At 39.4% G+C, this 24,118-nt stretch overlaps 1 protein-coding gene across 1 annotated transcript in view; it reads right to left on the minus strand.

Annotated features, from left to right (window-relative positions):
* pcdh15b (protocadherin-related 15b) overlaps positions 1 to 24,118 on the minus strand; it is a 423,399-nt gene that overhangs the window by 222,815 nt on the left and 176,466 nt on the right. The window contains exons 14-15 of the mRNA XM_051673714.1: positions 7,651 to 7,800; positions 6,421 to 6,614 (exon numbers count right to left, since the gene is read on the minus strand). Coding sequence (XP_051529674.1) covers positions 6,421 to 6,614; positions 7,651 to 7,800 — 344 coding nt within the window. The remainder of the gene's footprint in view (positions 1 to 6,420; positions 6,615 to 7,650; positions 7,801 to 24,118) is intronic.

Below are 24,118 nucleotides of genomic sequence, written 5' to 3' on the forward strand. Positions count from 1 at the left end.
AATGCAACGTATATACAAACATATACAATTAAACATATATATATATATATATATATATATAGTGACCAAAAAATAAATAAATAAAAAAAATCATATAACAGATAAAAAAGAGAAATATACAACAGTGCAATAATGTTGTTAGAATATTTTATATACAGATAAACAGTTATGTGCAGGTGATGTATTGATGAAGAGGTAGGATATGTTAAAGAATATAAATGAAAAATGGATATAAGTAGGAACTGATGGATTGAACATTGCACATGGTTGTACTGACCAAAGGAAAGTATCTGGGGGCAGTTTTAACTGTTCATGAGGTGGATGGCCTGAGGAAAAACAAAACGTTCTTGTGCCGGATGGTTCTGGTGATCAGTGCTCTGTAGCGCCGGCCAGAGAGCAACAGTTCAGAGAGGAAGTGTGCTGGATGAATGGGGTCACTCTGGATGTGTACAGTTCTAGCAGGGTGGGTAGGGAAGTGCCAATAATCCTCTCAGCACTCCAAACTATCCTTTGAAGTCTTCTGATGTCTGACTTGGTAACTGAATCAAACCAGACAGTTATAGAAGTGCAGAGGACAGACTCAGTGACTGCTGAGTAGAACTGTATCAGCCGTGCCTGTGGCAGGTTGAACTTCCTCAACTGGAAAAGGAAGTACAACCTCTGCTGGGCCTTTTTCAAAATGGAGTCAATGTGGGTCGCCCACTTCAGGTCCTGTGAGATGGTAGTGCCCAGGAACCTGAATGACTCCACTGCTGGCACAGTGCTGTTCAGAATGGTGGGCGGGGTCAATGTTGGGGTGTCTAAAGTCCACTATCATCTCCACTGTTTTAAGCGTGTTCAGCTCCAGGTTGTTTTGACTGCACCAGAGAGCCAGCTGTCATAGAGTGATTTTTAAGTCACTGCAAAAGGGGCCAGTTGAAAAAGCTGGAGAGGGTAAAATATCTGAATTTTTATTTATTTATTTATTTATTACCACGTCATTATTTTGATTATATTTTTGTTTCATTTGAAGTGTAATTTGAATTTAGAAATATTTTTGTTTGATTATTTTTTTTATTTTTATTTTTTTAATGTGTGTGTTTCAATAAATGAATTATTTTTTTTCAAAGTCAGAATCAAATAATGACTGTTTTACAACATAAATAAAAAACACTGAAGGTGCATTCTCTCTGATCTGAGCACTTCTGTAAATACACATCAGGAGATGCCAAATAACAATCCCTTTCTTTGGCTTCTTTTCTTCACATTAAGTTCAAAACTCACCTGATACTATTCAAAGTTTTATGGCACACTGTTTCAAGGCACTCATCAATGTGCGTGAAATTGCAATTGCAACATATTGGGGCGTGTTTTCAATTTGGAAAAGCTTCAATATGGTGGGTTTTAAAAGATGGATTTGATGCCAACGCACTCATAAAAATTTGAAATAGAAAAAAAAAAAAAAAAATGATGAAAATAACTATCTGGCTCTCATGAGCTGAACAGCCATATGCCCAAAACATATAATAACACACCTGCTGCCTCTGGCTTTAACCATAAACCTTTCATTAAAAACTCTAACTCCATAAAATAGCTACACTCTTCCAATTAGTATTACTCTTTGGGGAAGAACTTTCACTTTAGCTATAGATTCTGTTTTTTTGTGCATATTGGATGCTTTCAAAAGTGTCTCAGTTAAAGTTATAATTCAACAAAAATAAAACATTTTCAATATTTACTGGCCCTCACTGATTCCAAACCCATGTGCTGATATATATTTGTTAAACATCTTAATGCTTTTTATTTTTTTTTTTTACTTATTTATTTATTTCTATATTTTTGCATAGAGTTCATAGTGAACATATCTGTGCAGCTCACTAAAAAAATTTACACATTGAAGTGTGTAAATTATGGGATTTTCATTTTTGGGTGAACTTTTCTTTTAAAACTGAGCAACAACAACAAAGTGAAACAATGCAGTTCCTGCATCCACACGTGCCAGATTCCATTTCTGCTTCATTCTGCTGTATTGATCCTGTGGTCAACAAGAATTACAGAGCACAGTGGCCTGTATGAATTGGGCAGGAGTGGAGGTGGCGGCAATTAGACAGAAAAGCCCTTAATTTCCGCTCTTCCAAGTGTCAGATGGACAAGAGCCGGGGACATAATCTGCAGAGTGTTCTCTAGGATATTTCCGAAGCAAAATCTGTCACCCTGTGGCATTGCATAGATTGAACACTGTGAGGTTGAGTCTAGGGCTGGGTGATATCCAGTACTGAATATATAAAATCTGTTTGCATTTTTTGTGAAATATTTTTGTGACCAGCTGCATCATTTTGCGTCACACTGGCCCAGAATCACGAGTTTCATGTACTAAAGTGAAAAAAGGAAGGTCTTGGCTTTCTACTAGATGAGTTTCCATCAAAATGCTTCGCATTTTTAATGCATATTTCTGAAAATTTGACTAAAGAAAATGCGAAACATCTTGCATTTCCATGAACTGTAAATGCGCATTGGTAACCCACCTTTTTGTCATGGAGCAGCTAAATGACCTCTTTGCTTCGGGGAGAGTTGTATTTGCTGTAATCAAGCAATTGTACATTATGATATTAAATGCTACCAGGAGATGTCGCAGAATAAGTGCAATAGCTCACACAATGAGGGCTCAAATGGCTATTCCCATTCGCCGACAGCCTCCATATACCTAGGAGCGCCCTCGTCAAAACAGTTCTAGTAGATTGTGAGGTCTCACTTTAACAACGAACTGTGGGTGAAGCACTTTCGACTAATCAGGGCTACGTTTGAAGAATTGTGTGCCACGGTCGGGCCTTTCGTTGAGCCAGTCACGTCAAGCTCTCGCACACCTATAACATCCGACGGGCGCATTGCCATCGCGCTTTACAAATTGTCATGCACGTCAACGTTCATGCGGATAAGCCGTTTTCATCAATTTAATGCACATTTTAATTAATACAAAACTAGAAAATCCACCTTATCCTAGCGCACGATATTTTATGCCAATTTTGAGAGTTTATTTGCATATCAAGCGTTTCCATTCAGGATTTCTTATGCACATTTTCAAAATGTGCATAAAAATAGTTGGATAGAAATGCAGCTAGATATTTTTTTTTTTTTATGTTTCTACTCCAAGTCGTTTCCGAGATATAATCATCTAAATGATGGCTGTTATAAAACCCTGTTTTTTTAAAATGCAGACCCTAAAGATTCCAAACAATTTTCAGACATTAGGACAATAAGGATGTATTCACCATACATTAAAAAAAAAAATTTAGGACATATATAACATAAAACAAATACTCTGAAATGAGTTGTATCCACTGCATCTGTTGTTGCATCTCTGAAAGTGTTTTTATAATTTTTTATTTTAGCATATCTTCTCTAGAGTTAACATTACATGAGAGATGATCATTTCAGCCAATTACATTGCATCTTTTGAAGGGATAGTTCACCCCAAAATGAAAATTCTCTCATCATTTCCTCACCCTCATGCCATCCCAGATGTGTATGACTTTCTTTCTTCTGCAGAACACAAAGATTTTTAGAAGAATGTCTCAGTTCTGTAGGTCCATACAATGCAAGTGAATTGTGTCCAGAACTTTGAAGCTCCAAAAAGCAAATGAAGGCAGCATAAAAGTAATCCATAAAACTCCAGTGGTTAAATCAATGTCTTCAGAAGCGAAATGATAGGTGTGGGTGAGAAACAGATCAATATTTCAGTCATTGTTTTTACTATCAATCTCCACTTTCACTTTCACTTTCTTTCTTTTTTTTTTTTTTTGCTTTTTTTTTGCTTTGGCCATTTGCATTTGTTGTGCATATCGCCACCTACTGGGCAGGGAGGAAAATTTACAGTAAATCTGTTTCTCTCCCACACCTATCACATCACTTCAGAATACATGGATTAAACCACTGGAGTTGTATCGATTACTTTTATGTTACCTTTATGTCCTTTTTGGAGCTTCAAAGTTCTGGCCACCATTCACTTGCATTGCATGGACCAACAGAGCTAAAATATTCTTCTAAAAATCTTAATTTGAGTTCAGCAAAAGAAAGAAAGTCATGCACACTTGGAATGGCATGAGGGTGAGTAAATGATGAGAGACTTTTCATTTTTAGGTGAACTATCCCTTTAACATCCCATTTGATGTTCATTCATGAGATTGTATCTTGCTTTAATTTGTAGTAAAGTGGAGGGCTGATCAGAGGAAAGGCGATACATGCAGCGCTCCCATCTGAATGGACAGCAGCTGAAGTGATTAGAAAACACACTTCATAAAAGGGCATAAAAACAAAATTTATAGTTTGAATTGCATGATAACACTGACATAATTTCAAACGTGAGACCAACCAGTCAAATATCAAGTTTTTGACCAAATTTCACGCTTTTCAAAAAAAAAAAAAAAAAAAAAAAAAAAAAAAAAAGAAAGAAAGAAAAAAGCCCATTGTGACTTCCAACTCATTTAGAAAGAGCATTTGTATACGTGCCACATTTCAGTTAAAGTGCCAGCATTTATTCTTCCTTACAAAAATGCATACACAATCATTTTGGAGGCAAAATAAAAGCAACATTGTGATTATCACAGTGATTTCAATGTGCTTTGTATCTGGCTATTAAGTTTTCTAATTGTCCTTAGAGTACGCACTGTAAGTTTGATCCATTTCAAATGTTTGAAATGAATTCAAAAATCTGATTAACAATTCTTTTGCATAACCACTCAAACTTGTTCACAGAATTCTCTGTATGACAAAATAAATAAATAAATAATATTTTGGCAAATATTACTGTTTATTACTTTGCTTTATTAATATTATCAATATCATTATTTCTTGCTCCTACCATTTAGTGTGGAAAACATTTTTATGAGTTTTAACCAGATTTTTACTGTTTTAATTCTCAAAATAAACATTTTGAAAGTATTTGGCAGCAAAGGCTGTTTAACTGATTTAAGCCATATCAGAATACACACATACAAATTAAGATATTTATTGAATATCATCAAAATGATGAAAACTATCAAGATACATTTTTTGTATACAGATAGAAATAATAAAATACAGTACTGTGCAAAGTACAGTACTGTTTTGAAGAAGAAGTCTTCAAAAATAATGCCATCAATAGTTTTCATTTATCAATTAATGTCATACAAAGTCCAGTAAACATAAAAAAGCTAAATAAAAATTTGGTGCCAATTCTCCTAGGTACAGCTGGACGCAGTTTTTCTTGGTTGTTGGCAGACAGGATTTTCCAAGCTTCTAGGAGAACTAGAAGTCTTCTATCTATTAGTCTGTCTTAATTGTTTCTGTCTCTTCATGTAATCCCAGAATGACTCAATGATGTTGAGATCCGGGCTCTCTGGGGGTCATACCATCTGTTGTAGGGCTCCTTGTTGTTCTTTTATTCTATTCACTTGCAAAGGGAATGTTGAAATCTAAAACTGATATTTCTTCCTGATACACTAAAAGCAGAATATATAAAATAACCGTTTTAAGACAAATGTTTTTGCTTTTATATAATTTCCACTGTGCACTGTACAAATAAGGCTTTTGCACAGTACTGTATATAAGTTAAATATAAAATATAATATTATTTATATCAGTATTATATTAAGTATATTATATTAATTAATATAAATGTTTAAATATATATCAATTATATATATATATATATATATATATATATATATATATATATATATATATATACATAAACACTACCGGTCAAAAGTTTTGAAACACTTGACTGAAATGTTTCACATGATCTTAAAAATCTTTTGATCTGAAGTAGTATGCTTAAATGTTTGAAATTAGTTTTGTAGACAAAAATATAATTGTGCCAACATATTAATTTATTTCATTATAAAACTAAAATGTAATAAAAAAAAAAATGTTGAATTTGATGACTTGGACCAAATAATAAAGAAAAGCAGCCAATAAGTGCCCAACATAGATGGGAACTCCTTCAATACTGTTTAAAAAGCATCCCAGGGTGATACCTCAAGAAGTTGGTTGAGAAAATGTCAAGAGTACATGTCTGCAAATTCTAGGCAAAGGTTGACTACTTTGAAGATGCTAAAATATAACAGTTTTGATTTATTTTGGATTTTGTTCAGTCACAACATAATTCCCATAGTTCCATTTATGTTATTCCATAGTTTTGATGACTTTACTATTATTCTAAAATGTGAAGAAAAAAAATTATAATAAAGAATAAGTGTTTCAAAACTTTTAACCGGTAGTGTGTGTGTGTGTGTGTATATATATATATATATATATATATATATATATATATATATATATATATATATATATAGATAGATAGATAGATAGATAGATAGATATAAAGCCCAGCCCTAGTTGATTGTACTGTTATAGGGGAGAGAACACTTTTTTTTAAGGCCCTTGGGTTTTCAGCTGATTTACCTTCTTTGGGATGCAGGGCCGTTGTCTGAGGCCCTAACCGTGAGGGCGTAGGTGCGGCCCACAGTCAGGTTGACACCAGGCACCACAGTGATCAGTCCCATGCAGTCATTGATGCTGAAGTGTCCCTGATCCCCCGCCAGGATTGTGTAGCTTACTTGCCCATTGGGACCCTCATCAGCATCTACTGCTGTCAGCTGAAAATATAATAAATTGATGCTGTCATTTTGCATAAAAGGTATTACTAACAAAGCAATTCATGTTAATCTTTCTATGTGAAAAAAAATAATAAAAAATGCATACATACATACATACACACAGTACTGTGCAAACGTTTTAGGCCACTAGTGAAAAATGTTGCATAGTTAGGATTCCTCCAAAAAATAATGCCATAAATAGTTTTCATTTATCAATTTATGTCATACAAAGTCCAGTAAACATAAAAAAGATAAATCAATATTCGGTGTGACCACCGAGCACCAATTCTCCTAGGTACACCTGGACACAGTTTTTCTTGGTTGTTGGCAGATATGATGTTCCAAGCTTCTTGGAGAATTCACCACAGTTCTTCTATCTATTTCGGCTGTTTCAATTACTTCTGTCTCCATGTAATCTCAGACTGACACAATGTTCAGTAGGGGGCTCTTTGTGGGCCATGCCATCTGTTGCAGGGCTCTTTGATCTTCTATTTTAATCTTTTCTATTTGTAAAATTAATGTTTATTAGTCAAAAATGTATATTTCCTATTAACACACTAAAGCTGAAGATATAAGTAACCATTTTAAGACAAAAATGTTTGGGAAATTTATCTTAATCTTAAACTCAATCTTATGTGCCTAAGACTTTTGCACAGTACTGTAAATACATATAAACATTGCATTACTATTACAGTAATGATAATGTAAAAATAATCACCATTGACAATAATGCGAATTACCTAAATAAATAAATATAAAATAATAATAATAATAATAATAAAGTAAAACATACAGACAATTTACACTAATGACAATATCTGCGATGGAAATTTGCTTACAATAATTCATAATGCAAATATTCTTGATGGTCCTAAAATGCAAAAAGTAATTTCTATTTGTTTTGTTTTTTTCCAGTCAAGACGAAGACTAAACAGAGATCTGAGCAATTATTCCAGCAATAAGACCCTCATAAACAACAGCTATTAATTCAAATGAGTGGATTAATGGTGCAAACAGGGTGTAAGTTAATGATTACCTGTAGGACTGTGTCCCCGGGCAGCATGTCTGTGTACACATTGACGCTGTATGAGACGTTGGGGAAGGTGGGCGTGTTGTCATTGGCATCGATTACAGTGATATTAACGGTGACTGGAGAGCTCTCCTGAACTCCATCTGATGCGATCATCTATAGACAGAAGGGAGTAATGAAACCGTTAAATATCAGACCGCGGTTGAGACACAGATGGTCGTGGTGTAATTGTGGTGTCCATTCTGATACAAAAAATAGGAACTGGAAAACCTATTAGGAAAAACCACATTTATCAATACATTTCAAAATGACTAGGGCAGTCAATTTAACACGTTAATTTACTACAATAAATGTAGCAAAATTACGAAAAAAAATAAAATAAAAATAAAATAACAATATTCATGCTCTCTGGCCCACACCAGAGATACTATAAAGGTGGGAGATGGACAACTCATCTATGCATGAATGCTGTACTCCAGAGTTAATTTGTGTGTGTTATTTCAGCAAAAGAAAAAAACAATTTATGATACCATTTAAGTCAGATATGTTACAATATGTTATTTGAATCCAATCTTCACCAACAGTGTTGGATATTTCAGTCTTTCCCCATTCAAGTTGACAGGAGCTATCCTTGCATGACTGGAAAAAACTACCTCAGGGTGTTACTAATATGGCCACCAAGTGAACTGACTTGCCATAAATGACATTGTAATAAATTCTATAGTTAGGGAATTCTCTTTTTTATTTTTCTTCCTACACAATTTAAACTTAAAACTCCACCTACATGCAAAGCATGTTTTTTTTTTTTTTTTTTTGTGGAAATTCTGTAGTCAGCGTAGCTTATCGAGAGCAGGCTGTATAGAATGAGTTAGGGGTTGTTCACACAGGATGCATTCTTACTTTAAAAAGCAGCTGAATGGAGCACAACAGAGTGGAACAGAATGCAAGGGTATCATAATGCATGTTTCACAGTTGAACTGCTTTTGATTTCACATGTCATCTTTAAAACGTGGCATTCATGGCAAAAGGCACTAAAAAACACAGGAAGTGTGTACATAGACAAACAACAACACGTCTTGTGTGAAGGGCCCCTAAGTTTAACTTAATTGACAAAGTCAAAATGGATTCTTGTGGACTTTAGGCCAGTGATAAGCTTATGCTTGACGATATGGAAATACACTAAACAATACAGAAAATTTTTGTCTATTCAATGCTTTCATCTTCTATAATGTAATGCATTTGAATTATCTTCTACAAAATACCGATATAAGGGATTAATTTGAATAATCAGCACATTATGTAATTAATTCAATCCAAGTTAAATAAGAGGCTACACAAATTAAAAGAAAACATTGTGACAAATTGTGTAGGTCTAAAACAATGAGAGCTATTTTTGTTAACTCAAGGTTGTGTACTTGGTGCATGCTGCAGTACACCTGTTTTACTAAGATCTCAAATAACGGGTGCTAATTTGCTTGTGCAATCTATCAAATTGCTTTAACGTGTCATGGGCGTACTGCAGGTGATTTACTAAGATAATCTGTGCAAATAACTGCACGTGCAACTACTTCAGACACACCCTTAAAAAGGAGTCTTTTGTGTGGTAACTGCACCAAATGCATGCTCACTACATGCCAATTAATTTTATTCAGTAAGGCATTTATTGAAAAAAAAAAAAGTATTGTATAGGATTAATTGATATCATCATAAAATTAAAATACATTTTAATAAATGGGAGTAAGAGTAGTTGAGAATACCCATGTATGACAATATTCTCTTGAAATGTTTGAGAAGAATTGCGGCGCAGAGGATGGAATCACCTGAATTCATAATTTACAAAGAAGAAAATCCTATATTATGTACACTTTAAGCCATCACACCACTGATATATACAAAAACAAAATCTGAATTTTGGCCGCAACCCCCTCCATGACCCACTTCACGCTCGCCAAGTTGGGGCCAGAGGACGACCCGGAGGCATTCATGGAGCTGTTTGAGTGTGCGGCTGAAGCAGCGGGATGGCCAGAGTCCCAGTGGGCAGTCCGCCTGCTGCCACTGCTCTCAGGAGAAGTGCAACTGGCAGCCCAAGAACTACCCGTCGCCAACCTCCTGGAGTATCAGGACTTGAAACGTGCCATCTTGCAACGGGTCAGCCGCAGCGCAGGGCAGCACCCCGGTCCCGTGGGCCTTTCAACCCACCGGCTTCCCCTAACCCTCTACGCTCTACCCCACAGGCTGGTGAATCCACTGCCGTGTGTGTGGGCATGAAGTCTGGGCCGGTCTGCTGGAGCTGCGGGGAACCTGGGCATTTCTGGGACCGATGTCCCATGATGGAGGTTGAGACATTGGTCCAGGACCCGATGTGCCACAGGCCACCCCCGATCGAGCAGGAGCATACCGGATACCTTTGAGTATTAAGGGGGCTACATATGGATTCAGGTTGTAATAAAACCTTCATTCACCAAAGCTTGGTTCAATCTGAGGCTTTGGATACAAGCCGGTGGGTGAAGGTAAGGTGTGTGAACGGGGATATCCAAAATTACCCTGTAGTGATGGTCACTATTCAGTTTCAGGGACAAAAACATAGTGCTGAGGCTACGGTTAATTCCCGCCTCACCCATTCACTAATATTGGGAAGTAATTGGCTGGCATTTACTACCTTATTAAGGGAAATGTGTGTGGATGGATTCTGTAACATAGCGTATCGCTGTGTGGTGTGTGACTCGCTGGTTGGGGAGGCAAGGCCAGGACTCTATGTCAGCTCCACGTCAGGAGGACGTAAGGGTGGGGGCAGTCTCGGCTTCCCCAGCACTTACAGGACTCCCTGCTGGGGATTTCCCTCTGATGCAGACGCAAGATGAGACCCTTAGGCACGCCTTTGATCAAGTGAAAGTGACTGATGATCAAGGCCTCCAGCCAGACACTGCATATCCGTATTTTTTAATTATTAAGGATCGGTTGTATCGAGTGACACAGGATGCTCAGACAAAGGAGGATACAACCCAGCTGTTAGCACTGAAGAGCCGTTGGGATGCGTTATTCCAAATGGCTCATTATAATCTGATTGCGGGTCAATTAGGGCAGGGAAAAACACTAGACCGTCTGATGGCCCATTTCTATTGGCCGGGCATTCACGGGGATGTTTGCAGGTGGTGTGCTGTATGCCATGAATGTGAGTTGGTGAATCCCGCGGCCACCCCAAAAGTGCCATAGCGCCCCCTCCCATTGATCGAAGTCCCCTTCTAAAGAATTGGCATGGATCTCGTCAGGCCATTAGAGTGGACGGCTTGCAGGCATCACTTTGTGTTGGTTCTGGTGCAATATCCGGAAGCAGTACCTCTGTGCAACATCTCAGCACGTAGTGTTGCGGAGGCACTCTTCAGAATAATCTCTCGAGTGGGGATTCCGAAAGAAATCATCACTGATCAGGGCACAATGTTTATGTTTTACACTACACAAACTTCACTAATTATTGGGGATTAAATCGATTCAGACCAGCATTTACCACCCCCAAACGGATGGCTTGGAGGAATGATTTAATCAGAAACTAAAGAACATGATTTGTAAGTTCATGCACAAAGACATTCAGAATTGGGACAAGTGGCTCGAGCCCATATTATTTGCAGTACGAGAGGTCCCGCAAGCCTCCACAGGGTTCTCCCCATTCAAATTATTGTATGGGCATCGACCGCGTGGCATGCTCAACGTCCTACATGAAAATTGGGAGGAGGGACCTTCAAACAGAAAAAAAACTAAATTCAATACATTCTTGACCTGAGAGCAAAGCTCCACACACTGGGCAATTAACACAGGAGAATTTGCTCCAGGCTCAATAACATCAAAGCCGGCTATATAATAGGGGTACTCGGCAATGGGAATTTGCACTGGGAGATTACTCCCCACATCAAGCTCTAAATTACTCACCAAGTGGCAAGGGCCCTTTGAGGTTACACGGCGAGTCTGGGAAATCGATTATGAGATTAAACAAATGGATAGAGGCTGAGCATGTCAGATTTACCACCTCAGTCTCCTAAAACTGTGAAGAGAGGCGATTGACTTTGGCGATTCTGGAGAGGGAGGAGCTTGGACTGGAGGTGAACTTAAAAGCCACCGATCGATCCGGTCACTTGTGGAGACCATCTCTAACTGTCACTAGTCACTGAGGTTTCCAGGTTGCAAGGAGAATTCTCCAACGTGTTCTTGCCTCTTCCCGGTCGCACAAATCTCATAGAGCACCATATCAAAACCACCCCAGGGGTAGTGTTATGTAGTCGTCCCTACCGATAACCCAAACACAAAAAAATTTGGTTTGGGAAGAATTAAAGGCAATGCTAAATATCGAGGTAATTGAAGAATCCCACAGTGACTTGGCTAGCCCCATGGTGCTAGTTCCAAAAAGTCATGGACAGGTGCGGCCCCAAATTGATAAGGCCGCAGCGATTTCAGCCTGCCCGAGACCTAAGACCAAAACGGAGGTGAGACAGTTCCTGGGGCTGGCTGGCTATTATCATAGGTTTGTGCCTAACTATTCGACCGTCACCAGCCCGCTGACTGATCTTACTAAAAAGTGGGCACCAGATCCAGTCCAATGGACAGAGCCATGTCAGCAGGCATTCACGCAGGTGAAAGCTGCACTTTTCGGCGGCCCGTTATTGCACTCGCCTGACTTCTCTCTCCATTTTATCTTGCAGACAGACACATCGGATGGGGGGTTGGGAGCGGTACTGTCCCATATGGTGGAGGGGGAGGAGTGCCCTGTGCTGTACATTAGTCGCAAACTTTCACTGAGGGAGACTAAGTACAACACGATAGAGAAGGAGTGTTTGGCCATCAAGTGGGCTGTCCTCACCCTCCGATATTATCTTTTAGGGCGTGCTTTCATCCTCTGTTTGGACCACGGCCCGCTCCAGTGGCTCCATCGCATGAAGGATACCAATGTGCGGATCACCCATTGGTATCTAGCTCTCCAGCCTTTTAAGTATGAGGTGGTCCACAGGCCGGAGGCACAGATGGCTGTGGTGGATTTCCTCTCTAGAAATGGGGGGGTAAGTCACAGGACGGATGGCTCCCGGACAGGGGTATGTGGTGAAGGGGGCGTGGTTGAGCGACGTCTGTGGAGAGCGAGGCCACGAAAGGAAGAACAATAAGGATTGACACCTGTGGGAATTTATCTCTAACAGCTGTTTGTGTTTGCAGTGAGAGCTAAGAGGGATATAAAAGAGCAGTCCAGTCTGCCTGAGGAGAGAGAGAGAGAAAGAGATATATATATAGAGAGAGAGAGAGATGCAGCAGAGTGTTCTGTATGTTTTGTGTTGTGCTGAAAAGCAAACCTTGTTGTGTTAGCCGAGAAAGTATGTAAAATAAAAGATTGTGTTGAACGTTTACCCGACTCTCGCGTCCTCCTTGAGAAGAAAGTCAGAGACCTTTGTCACAGAGTGATTTGTAAATTATATTCACCCTTTGCTGTATTGAAAGCACTACAACTACACATTATATGATGTTTTACCTTGTGAATTGCATTTTTTTATTTTTTTTTTTATTTCAAATCAGATGATTGCAACTCACTCCAAAAATGTTGGGACATTCGAGTGTTTGCCAATGTGAAACATCACCATTTCTTCTAATAACCCTTATTATGCATTTGGGCACTGAAGACACAAGTTTGTTAAGTTTAGCAAGCAGAATTCTGGTTATACAGTATCAACAATGCCCTGAAAGAAAATTTCAAAGAATGACTTCCATGCTTATCGGCTAGACAGGACAGATGTGATACTTGATATTCCATTTCTCCAGCAAACACAGTTCATCTTGAAGCAGAAGAGATAATAGTATCACTAAGCAGCCATTTGTATGAGACACACTTGCCTAACATGGCACAGTAGCATCACCAGCGGGACCTGAGCTCCTCTGTTCCTGTTGACGACACCAGCTGGTTTCAGTTTCCAAATGAATCAGTGTTCGGCTGGCACACAACAGAATGCATTGAATGTTAAGTCCCTCAGCCAGTGTCCCAATAGCCACTGTTGACGTGCTGGCCGAAGAATATACATTCATTCACAACCTCCTGTTGTATTTGTGTTGTGCCGTCATCACACACTCAGCAGATGGTCTTTTGGCAACTGCCAAAAAGAAACAGTGACGTCATGTGATGTGTAGTGATAGAGATGCAGAGAAATGTTTCCTGGGTAGCTGTTTAGCTGTGACCAGGCAGTCAGGGTTGATAAGCTTTTGGGGCTGACTCTGCATAAAAAAACAAACCAATACACAAACAAGTCTGATTTGCTTAAGACACTGATGTATTAATTGTAGAAACTTTTTTTTTTTTTTTTTGGTTTACATTTTACATTGATTCTGGCAGATAATTTAGGTGGTAGAGTCTGGTTTTTGAGTGTGCAGAAATTAGGGTAATGGGAGAGTAATGTGGAAAACTATCAATGAGTTAATCCTGAGCAGCTACAGTTATCAAGTGTGATGTAATGACTATGTTTTTTTTTTAAACATTGGACCAATCAGATGAATCCAAGGGTGGGATAAGCATATTTACTGTACATATGGACAAGCATATTAAAGCTTAAGTGTGTAATTTCTGCGCCACTAGCACAACCAAACAGAATTGCAAAAAATAAACAACCTTCCGAATATGCACCCAGTCTGCTGTTGATCAAACAAACAGATAGTTCCGCCCCCAACTTATGCTATTTGTTGAGTCAGTGTTGTTGTGTCCAACTTGACACCACGGGAAGTCGGCATGTTGTTTCTGACAGTTCCAGTAACCTAGGATTGCCCACACTGCCCACAGACTCCCTGAGAAGTGGAATCTCCTATTAGAGGCTTCAGTGTGTTTACCTTCCCTTGTGGCATGACAGGAAGCGTATTGCATTAGCTGCGAGGGAGACCTGGATTTGGATCCCTCTCCCTCTCTGCATTCGCATAATCAGTGGTGAGCGTGATTTTGAGGTTACATTTTCTCTCTAACTTTATATTTTTCCTCCACATATGGTAAGGTTTATATTTTACAGTTTGTAAAATATGCATTTCTCTTTACTATATTACAGCCTGTACAGCTGATAACGACTCGCTTCACAACCTGCTTTGATGCCCTTCTGTAGACATTACACCTGCAAAATGAAGATCACGTGTCAATATGCCCAACAACACTTATCGCTTTGGCCACTGGGGACAGTGTTTCGCATTTCGTAAGCACAGACCGAATTTAACTAAAGTAGAGTCGACATACTGTTTCAGATTTCACTGTAAGATCAGTCTGTTGTGTCGGGGTCGCTCAAAACAAACAGGAAATTTTTTTTATAGAGCCAAAGAGACACAGGTGTGAATTCACAAAGAATGAATAGCACCTGCTCTCTGCGCTGGTTTGGCACCTCATTCACTAAAGGAATTATGCAGAACAGGCGACAGCGGTATGTTAAACGCTGCGTAATCTGTGTATAGGGAGCAGCGAAACAGCAACTCTGTAAATATCATATATAGATCATTCCAACAAAATGGTAACATTCTGGCTTTGAAACTTTTTTAAAAATAAAACATTATTTTATAAGTATTTTAATGTTTCATCATTACAGGGACGTGTTAAAGATTGTATTAGTCATGATGGTCAAGCTAAATGACTCAAAAATTCAGATGTATATCCAGTTAAGTGGGCATCGTCAGGGTGGACAATAACAGGGTAGACATTCAGTGGATAAATTAGTCACTACATGGTCTGTGATTGATATCTAGCAAACAGGTCTACAAAATCGGACATCAGAAGACTATAAACGACAGTTCGGTCTGCTGAGCGGATTATTGGTTGCTCCCTGCCCAACCTTCAAGAACTGTACACTTCCAGAGTGAGGAAAAGGGCTGGAAAAATCACTCTGGACCCCACTCACCCAGCCCATTACCTTTTTAAACTGTTGTCTTCTGGCCAGCGCTACAGAGCACTGAGCACCAGAACCGTCAGGCAAAAGAACAGTTGTTCCCGGTATGCAGTGGTTAGTACCTACCAAAAGTGGTCCAAGGAAGGACAACTAGTGAACCGGTGACAGGGTCATGGGTGCCCAAGGCTCACTGATGCTTGTGGGGAGTGAAGGCTAGCCCGTCTGGTCTGATCCCACAGAAGAGCTACTGTAGCACATATTGCTGAAAAACTTAATGCTAGCCATAATAGAAAGGTGTCAGAACACACAATGCATCTCAACTTGCTGTGTATCGGGCTGTGTTGCCGCAAGCACCTACAATGGGCACATGAGCATCAGAACTGGACCATGGAGCAATGGAAGAAGGTGGCCTGGTCTGATGAATCACTTTTCTTTTAGATCATGTGGATGGCCGGGTGTGTGTGCGTCGTTTACCTGGGGAATAGATGGCAGCAGGATGAACCATGGGAAGAAGGTAGGCAGTGTGATGCTCTGGGCAATGTTCTGCTGGGAAACCTTGGGTACTGAGATTCATGTGGATGTTACTTTGACACGTACCACCAACCTAAAGATTGTTTCAGACCACGTACACCCCTTCATGGCAACAGTATTCCCTGATGGCAGTGTCCTCTTTCAGATAATGTGCCCTGCCACACTGCAAAAATTGTTCAGGATGAGGAAAATGACAAAGAGTTCAAGGTGTTGACTTGGCCTCCAAATTCCCCAGATCACAATCCGATTGTGCATCTATGGGATGTGCTGGACCAACAAGTCCGATCCATGGAGGCCCCACCTTACAGAACTTAAAGGATCTGCAGCTAACATCTTGGTGCCATATACCACAGGACACCTTCGGGGGTCTTGTGGAGTCCATGCCTTGACGGGTCAGAGCTGTTTTAGCGGCACGAGGTGGACCTACACGATATTAGGCAGGTGGTTTTAATGTTGTGGCTGATCGGTGTATCTTCCCATAACAGGGTGGACATTCAGTGGATACATTAGCCACTTCATGTTCTGTGATTGATATCTAACAACCATATTCGTAAACTAATATTGATGATTTTATTTTTGTTGGCATAAATACTGTATATTTAATTTTAAAATTACATTAATTTCCCACATATCTTCCCAATGTTATGCTTGATAACATGTGGCTAACACCACAAAATAAAGGAAAACATAAATTAAACAAAAAAGTTACAAACTTCAAATAACTAATATATATATATATATATATATATACACAAAAATAAAATTGCAGAATGGCTGTGTGTGATGTCAATTCATAACATTTATTTTCAATGACAGGTCATCATATCATGACATAACAGGGTGTACAAGTCAAGAGACACACAAAAAACCTCCACTATCAGTGTTAAAATTACACATTTACCACAAACTAAGAAATTTTAGTGAGAGAATTTAATACTAAACTCTTAATTGTATGGGGAAAAAATAGAAATCCAATGATTTAGCATTTATTTTTGTCAAAGATAATTGACATGCAGTTTTGGGGACATGAGGAAATGACACAGTGGAACAGTTGAAAAGATTTCAATTATTTAAAATTTAGTTTTTAAGTCCACAGAAGTGTGTAACATTATACATAGTCTTTATATATGTAATTGGTTGAAATTAAACAATATAAATACCATACACACTTGTACTGAGGACTTAAATGTCACAGAAATTACCCATTTTATACAGGTGCTCCTTCACATTGTAAAACAGCACAGACGAACAAAAAAAAAAAAAAAACACACTCAGTGTGAACGTCCCCTCATAAACGTAAAAAAAAAAAAAAAAAACGCTTTAATAAAACGACCATGAAGATGAGAGAAAAAAAGAGAACAGGCTTATCATGAAAATAGTATATTTCTCTTTGGATTATTGTTGTTGTTTTGGCAGTACAAGGGAAATGAATGAAATAACGAAATGTTTTGAATTAAAAGTGCTGCAGTAGCCTATTAAATAGTAACCGGTGTGATTTCAGTGATATCTGTCACATAGTGTCTGTGCACTTGCAACCATTGTGATAATAGATAATAGAGATTTCAAGATGGCGCCGAGTATGGCTGCTGCGTTGCGAGCTCCGGCTGCTCTCACTGCTACCATCAGGCAGGCGGTAACGCAGCATCACGACACGCACCAGCCGAATTCATGACAACTTCTTCCCCCAAGCAATCAGACTTTTGAACTCTTGATCTCTCACGATCAATATACATCAGCACTGCACTTTATTAATCTTATAATCTTATATCTCACACTGGACTGTTATAATTATATTCTCTCTTAACAACACACTGGCAACTGACTATCAACTGACAGCTTGAATGTCAGTACAGTACAATACAACACACTGTATATTTTATATATTCTATTTTTATTGTATACTGTGTATTATATAGTGTGTGTATTGTATACTGTACATTGTATATTATTATTTGTATATTGTGTTGTGTGTAATTATGTGTATATTAGATATGTAAATTGTGTTGTGTAAATCTGATGTTTATTGTAAATTGGTATATGTCTCATCACTGTCATGACTGCTATGTTGCTCGGAACTGCACCCAAGACTTTCACCCACTGTTGCACTTGTGTATATGGTTGTGTGACAATAAAGTGATTTGATTTGATTGATTTGATTGATAATATGGCAAACGCAAATATTCCATTTCCCTCCTCTTACCCTCACAATTTCCAGCCTCCCTTCACTGTATCTATTTAATAAAATGCCAAATTGAACGCAACCAAATGCTTTTTGTCTTCATTTTGAACAGTACATCTACTGTTTTATCATTTTAAACCTAACTATCTTGTATTTTGTGAAAAGTCTGAACACTATTTGTGGCTACTGTGACATTAAAACATAACTTTGCAAGGTTGGGAGAAATTATATAACTCCCTGCAGTCTGAGGCACTAGTTTAGAAGCCTGTGTGACCTATGATTAGACTGAAAGAAGTGAATTTAGGGTTTTTGACATCTACAAAGGGCAAACTTGAAGCCGTAATTTGTTCTGAAAGCATTAAGACCTTGGGTGCACCGTACTTGAACAAATAACAGTGGAATAGGAAATTGCTGTTGGCAGTGAGGCAGTGTTCCTCTGTTTTGAGGGGGAATCAATCTAACAGTCATGACATCATCTCAGCGACACAACAAACACTGAGCTTATCACAGGTGCAAAGTCTGGTGCGTCAAATCAGACACAAGCAGCATTCCTACATCACAGCTAGCTCCAGGGTGCTGCAAAGGTAGAGTCCTTCACGATGACCCCTCGTCCTGCTCAAACAAGAATTGAAGGACGTTTACCTCCAGTCAAGGTGCTTTATTATTGAAATGCACCATTACTGATCCTGTTGTGCCATCCGCATTTAGCCGGTTGAGGAGGAGGAAGGTTAGCATGATGAAAACCTCTATACAGAAGCCGTTAGAAATGCATAATGAGAGGGAAAATGTCATGTCATAGGCCTTATTCACACTAGCGCCATCTTTGATTTTTAATGGGAATGACAACAAGCCTGTGAGTGATAGATTTACAGTCTCTTCAATGGCACGAACGGTATAAAGCTCCTAGATCACATCTGATTTTCCACAAGTTCTTTATATACTGAATGTTCTTCAACAGATATTTTATCAATGTGTTGTCCATGGAATGATCCAAAGACACTTTAAACTGCAGTACATCCAATTGAAGAGACTGTACATCTATCTATCACAGCCTCGTTGTCACACCCACAAAAAAGATGGCGCTAGCGTGAATAAGGTCTATTATGTTGTGATTACATTTTTCAGTAAATGTATTTACATGTATTACTTTCTTGTATGCTTGCAATGCACACAAAAAACCAAAGCCTTGCAGTTCATAGTTAGGCTACAATTTGCCTATTGACATAAAAAAGGTAACACTTTCTATGAAGCCTTTATATGCATTTTAATGCATTCATAATGCCATACAATACACAAAGAGCTTGTATTTATGCACCTGTAAATAATCAAAACACAGATAAAAAACTACAGAAGCACTGAACTGCACTGTAAATAAATAATAAAAAAAAAAAAAAAAAAAAAAAGGAAAAAAAAATCACTAGGTGAAAAAAACAACATATATTTTTATTATTAATAATAAAAAATGTTAGAAAGAAAAATTAATTTGGAGAAAAATAACTTTGATTTTTTTTTTAGACAGAAAAAGAATATTAGATATGTATAGTGATATTATGATTCCAGTATCATTACACTAGATATCAGCACTTACAAAACACCACTACTCCAATCAAATAAGAGGAGCGGAACTGCTTCATAGAATGTGCTTCCAAAAAAGGTAAGCACATATTGACAAGTAAGCATGCCAACACACACAACTGCAGCAAACGTGTTTCCATTAACCATAGAGATGCAATTGTGTATCCTTTTGTGTGGGTCATAATAATATGACCCACACTACCATAATTCCCCTGGACCTAAAAATACCATTGTTCTTTTTCATTTACAGGCAGTTAAAGCTATAATACACTCCATTGTGTCATTATAATATATGGCAGAGACTAAAATAACCATGGAAGTGCTCAGCAGCGTTAATTCAAACCCATTCAATACAAAGTTAAAAAAAAAAGAAAAAAAAAAGGAGAAAACCCATATGTCACCTCATTGAGATCCACAAATACCTATATCACAGCACAGAGACGGCACTCATAAAGATAATAAATTATATCCAGCTAAATTCTGATGCAGGCAAAATATCAGTGCTGGTATTACTAGATCTTAGTGCTGCATTTGACACTGTCGACCACAAAATACTCCTAGACAGACTGGAAAACTGGGTAGGGCTCTCTGGGATGGTCCTCAGCTGGTTCAAGTCTTATCATGATGATTACTGTCATCAAGATGGCGCCATGGATGGCCGCATCGGTGTGGAGCGCTCCTATTGTTTTGTGGTTTTTGTTTGTTTGTCCTGTGTTTAGTAATCTTTTTCCAGTCAGTTTTACCAGAGACGAACTGCTGAACATTCAACAGCTTATACCAGACAGTCTTTTCCCGGTTTTTGAATATTCAGATGTTTTGCTGGACATTTTAGTTGGAGGCACGGCTTTGTTGTTCAGGAGAAGCAGGCGAGGGAGACGAGCCGTTGCGCTGGTCAAACTCCGTCGGTGCGGCTTTCGAACAGCCCTGCCGAGCATTCATCTTGCGAATCTCCGCTCTCTTCCTAACAAAACAGATGAACTACATCTACACACCCGCACAAACAAGGACTTTTCAACCTCTGCTGCCTTGTGCTTCACAGAAACCTGGCTGAGTGAAGCCATTCCGGACAGAGCGTTACATCTGCCAGGCTTTCAGCTGTTCAGAGCGGATCACATCGCAGAGTTAATGGCGAAAATGAGAGGCAGTGGAACATGCTTTTACATCAATGAAAGTTGGTGTACAGATGTAACAACGTTAAAGAGGATGTGCTGTCCTAATTTGGAAGCACTCTTTATTAACTGTAAGCCTTTCTACTTGCTGCGGGAATTTTCCTCGTTTATTCTGGTGGGTGTGTATATCGCGCCAAATGCGTGTGTGAACACAGCGCTGCAACAGCTGGCTGATCAAATCACAGACACGGAACAACAATACCCGGACTCAGTTATTATTATTCTTGGAGATTTAAACAAAGCAAATCTCACACATGAACTGCCCAAATACAAACAGCACATTTCATGCCCAACCAGAGACAGAAATGTACTGGATCATTGCTACACAACAATAAAGGATGCATATCGCTCTGTCCCTAGAGCAGCTTTGGGACTCTCTGATCACTGTCTGTAAAGAGATGGACCAATGAAGCAGAGAAGGAACCAAAAACCTGCTTCGTCTGCATGGATTGGAGTGTTTTTGAGGCTGCAGCCACAGACCTGGACGAGCTCACAGATACTGTTACATCATATATCAGTTTCTGTGAGGATATGTGCATTCCTACTAGGACTTATTTAAAGTTCAACAACAACAAACCGTGGTTTACAGCAGAGTTCAGGCAGCTTCGTCAGGCCAAAGAGGATGCTTACAGGGGTGGGGATAAAGTCTTGTACAATCAGGCCAGGAACACACTGAATAAGGAAATCAGAGTGGCTAAAAGAAGATACTCTGAGAAACTGAAAAGCAAGTTTTCAGCTAACAACCCTGCATCAGTGTGGAGTGGCATGAAACAACTCACAAATTACAGGACTCCTACCCCCAACCCTGTGGTGGACCAACAACTGGCTGATGACCTGAATGTGTTCTATTGAAGATTTGAAAGGCCCAATCTCACACCCCACACCCACTCTGACCTTCACTTCACACAAACACCAAGACCTCCTGCAACCCCCCTCCTGCTACTCAACCTTCACTTAAGATCTGTGAAGATGATGTGAGCTGCGTCTTTCAGAAACAAAAGACAAGGAAAGCTTCAGGCCCAGATGGCGTCTCACCAGCGTGTCTTTGATCCTGTGCTAACCAGCTGGCCCCATCTTCACACAGATCTTCAATAGATCACTGGAGCAGTGTGAAGTCCCATGCTGCTTCAAAAGCTCAATCATTATTCCTGTCCCAAAGAAACCAAAAATCACAGGACTTAATGACTACAGACCTGTCGCCCTGACGTCTGTGGTCATAAAATCATTTGAGAGACTGGTGTTGGCCCACCTGAAGAACATCACTGGACCCTTTCTAGATCCCCTTCAATTTGCTTATCGAGCAAACAGGTCTGTGGATGATGCAGTCAACATGGGATTGCATCATATCCTGCAACATCTGGACAGACCAGGGACATATGCAAGGATCCTTTTTGTGGACTTCAGTTCAGCTTTCCACACCATCATCCCAGCTATACTCCAGAATAAATTACACCAACTCTCTGTTCCCATGTCTATCTATCAGTGGATTGCCAGTTTTCTGACGGACAGGCAGCAGCTTGTGAGACAGGGGAAACTCACTTCCAGCACCTGTACAATCAGCACTGGTGCCCCCCAGGGATGTGTGCTCTCTCCACTACTCTTCTCCCTCTACACCAATGACTGCATCGCCAAGGACCCCTCTGTCAAGCTCCTGAAGTTTGCAGATGACACCACTGTCATTGGCCTCATCCAAGATGACGATGAGTCTGCATACAGAAAACAGGTTGAACAGCTGGCTGTCTGATGCAGTCAAAACAACCTTGAGCTGAACACGCTCAAAACGGTGGAGATGATTGTGGACTTTAGGAGGAACACCCCAACACTGACCCCCCTCACCATTTTAAACACCACTGTGGCAGCAGTGGAGTCATTCAGGTTCCTGGGCACTACTATCTCACAGGACCTGAAGTGGGAGACACACATTGACTCCATTGTGAAAAAGGCCCAGCAGAGGTTGTACTTCCTTCACCAACTGAGGAAGTTCAACCTGCCACAGGTGCTGCTGATACAGTTTTACTCAGCAGTCATTGAGTCTGTCCTCTGCACTTCAATAACTGTCTGATTTGGTTCAGCTATGAAATCAGACATCAGAAGACTACAAAGGACAGTTCGGACTGCTGAGAGGATTATTGCTTGCCCAAAAGCTGATTCTGATCTAGATGGGAGGGGTTACTATGTGAACATAGGTAACTATGAATCTGAGAGGACACCCATGACATATGGAGTCCCACAAGGCTCAATTCTTGCACCATTTCTGTTTAACATGTATATGCTATCACTAGGCCAAATTATGAAAAAGAACCAAATTGCATACCATACCTATGCAGACGACACCCAGACCTATCTAGCCCTATCACCGAGTGACTACAGCCCCATAGACTCCCTGTGCCAGTGCCTTGAAATTAACGGTTGGATGTGCCGAAACTTCCTTCAGTTAAACACAGGTAAGACAGGGGTCATTGTATTTGACAGCAAAGGCAAAATTCCCAAGGTGAACACATACCTTGACTCAAAACTTCTAAAGACAAAAAAATCAAGTCAGGAATCTTGGTGACATTTCGGAGGCAGACCTTTGTTTCAGTAGTCACATCAAAGCAATAACCAAATCAGCATACTATCATCTCAAAATATAGCCAGAATTAGATGTTCTGTATCCAGTCAAGACTTAGGGAAACTTGATCATGCATTTACAGTGCATCCGGAAAGTATTCACAGCGCTTCACTTTTTCCACATTTTGTTATGTTACAGTCTTATTCCAAAATGGATTAAATTCATTATTTTCCTCAAAATTCTACAAACAATACCCCATAATGACAACGTGAAAGAAGTTTGTTTGAAATCTTTGCAAATTTATTAAAAATAAAAAACGCAAAAAAAAAAATCACATGTACATAAGTATTCACTGCCTTTGCTCAATACTTTGTTGAAGCACCTTTGGCACCAATTACAGCCTCAAGTCTTTTTGAGTATGATGCTACAAGCTTGGCACACCTATTTTTGGGCAGTTTCTCCCATTCTTCTTTGCAGGACCTCTTAAGCTCGATCAGGTTGGATGGGAAGCATTGGTGCACAGCCATTTTCAGATCTCTCCAGAGATGTTCAATAGGGTTCAAGTCTGGGCTCTGGCTGGGCCACTCAAGGA

This window comes from Myxocyprinus asiaticus, chromosome 36 (genome assembly GCF_019703515.2).
Source record: "Myxocyprinus asiaticus isolate MX2 ecotype Aquarium Trade chromosome 36, UBuf_Myxa_2, whole genome shotgun sequence".
Taxonomy (NCBI): Eukaryota; Metazoa; Chordata; class Actinopteri; order Cypriniformes; family Catostomidae; genus Myxocyprinus; species Myxocyprinus asiaticus.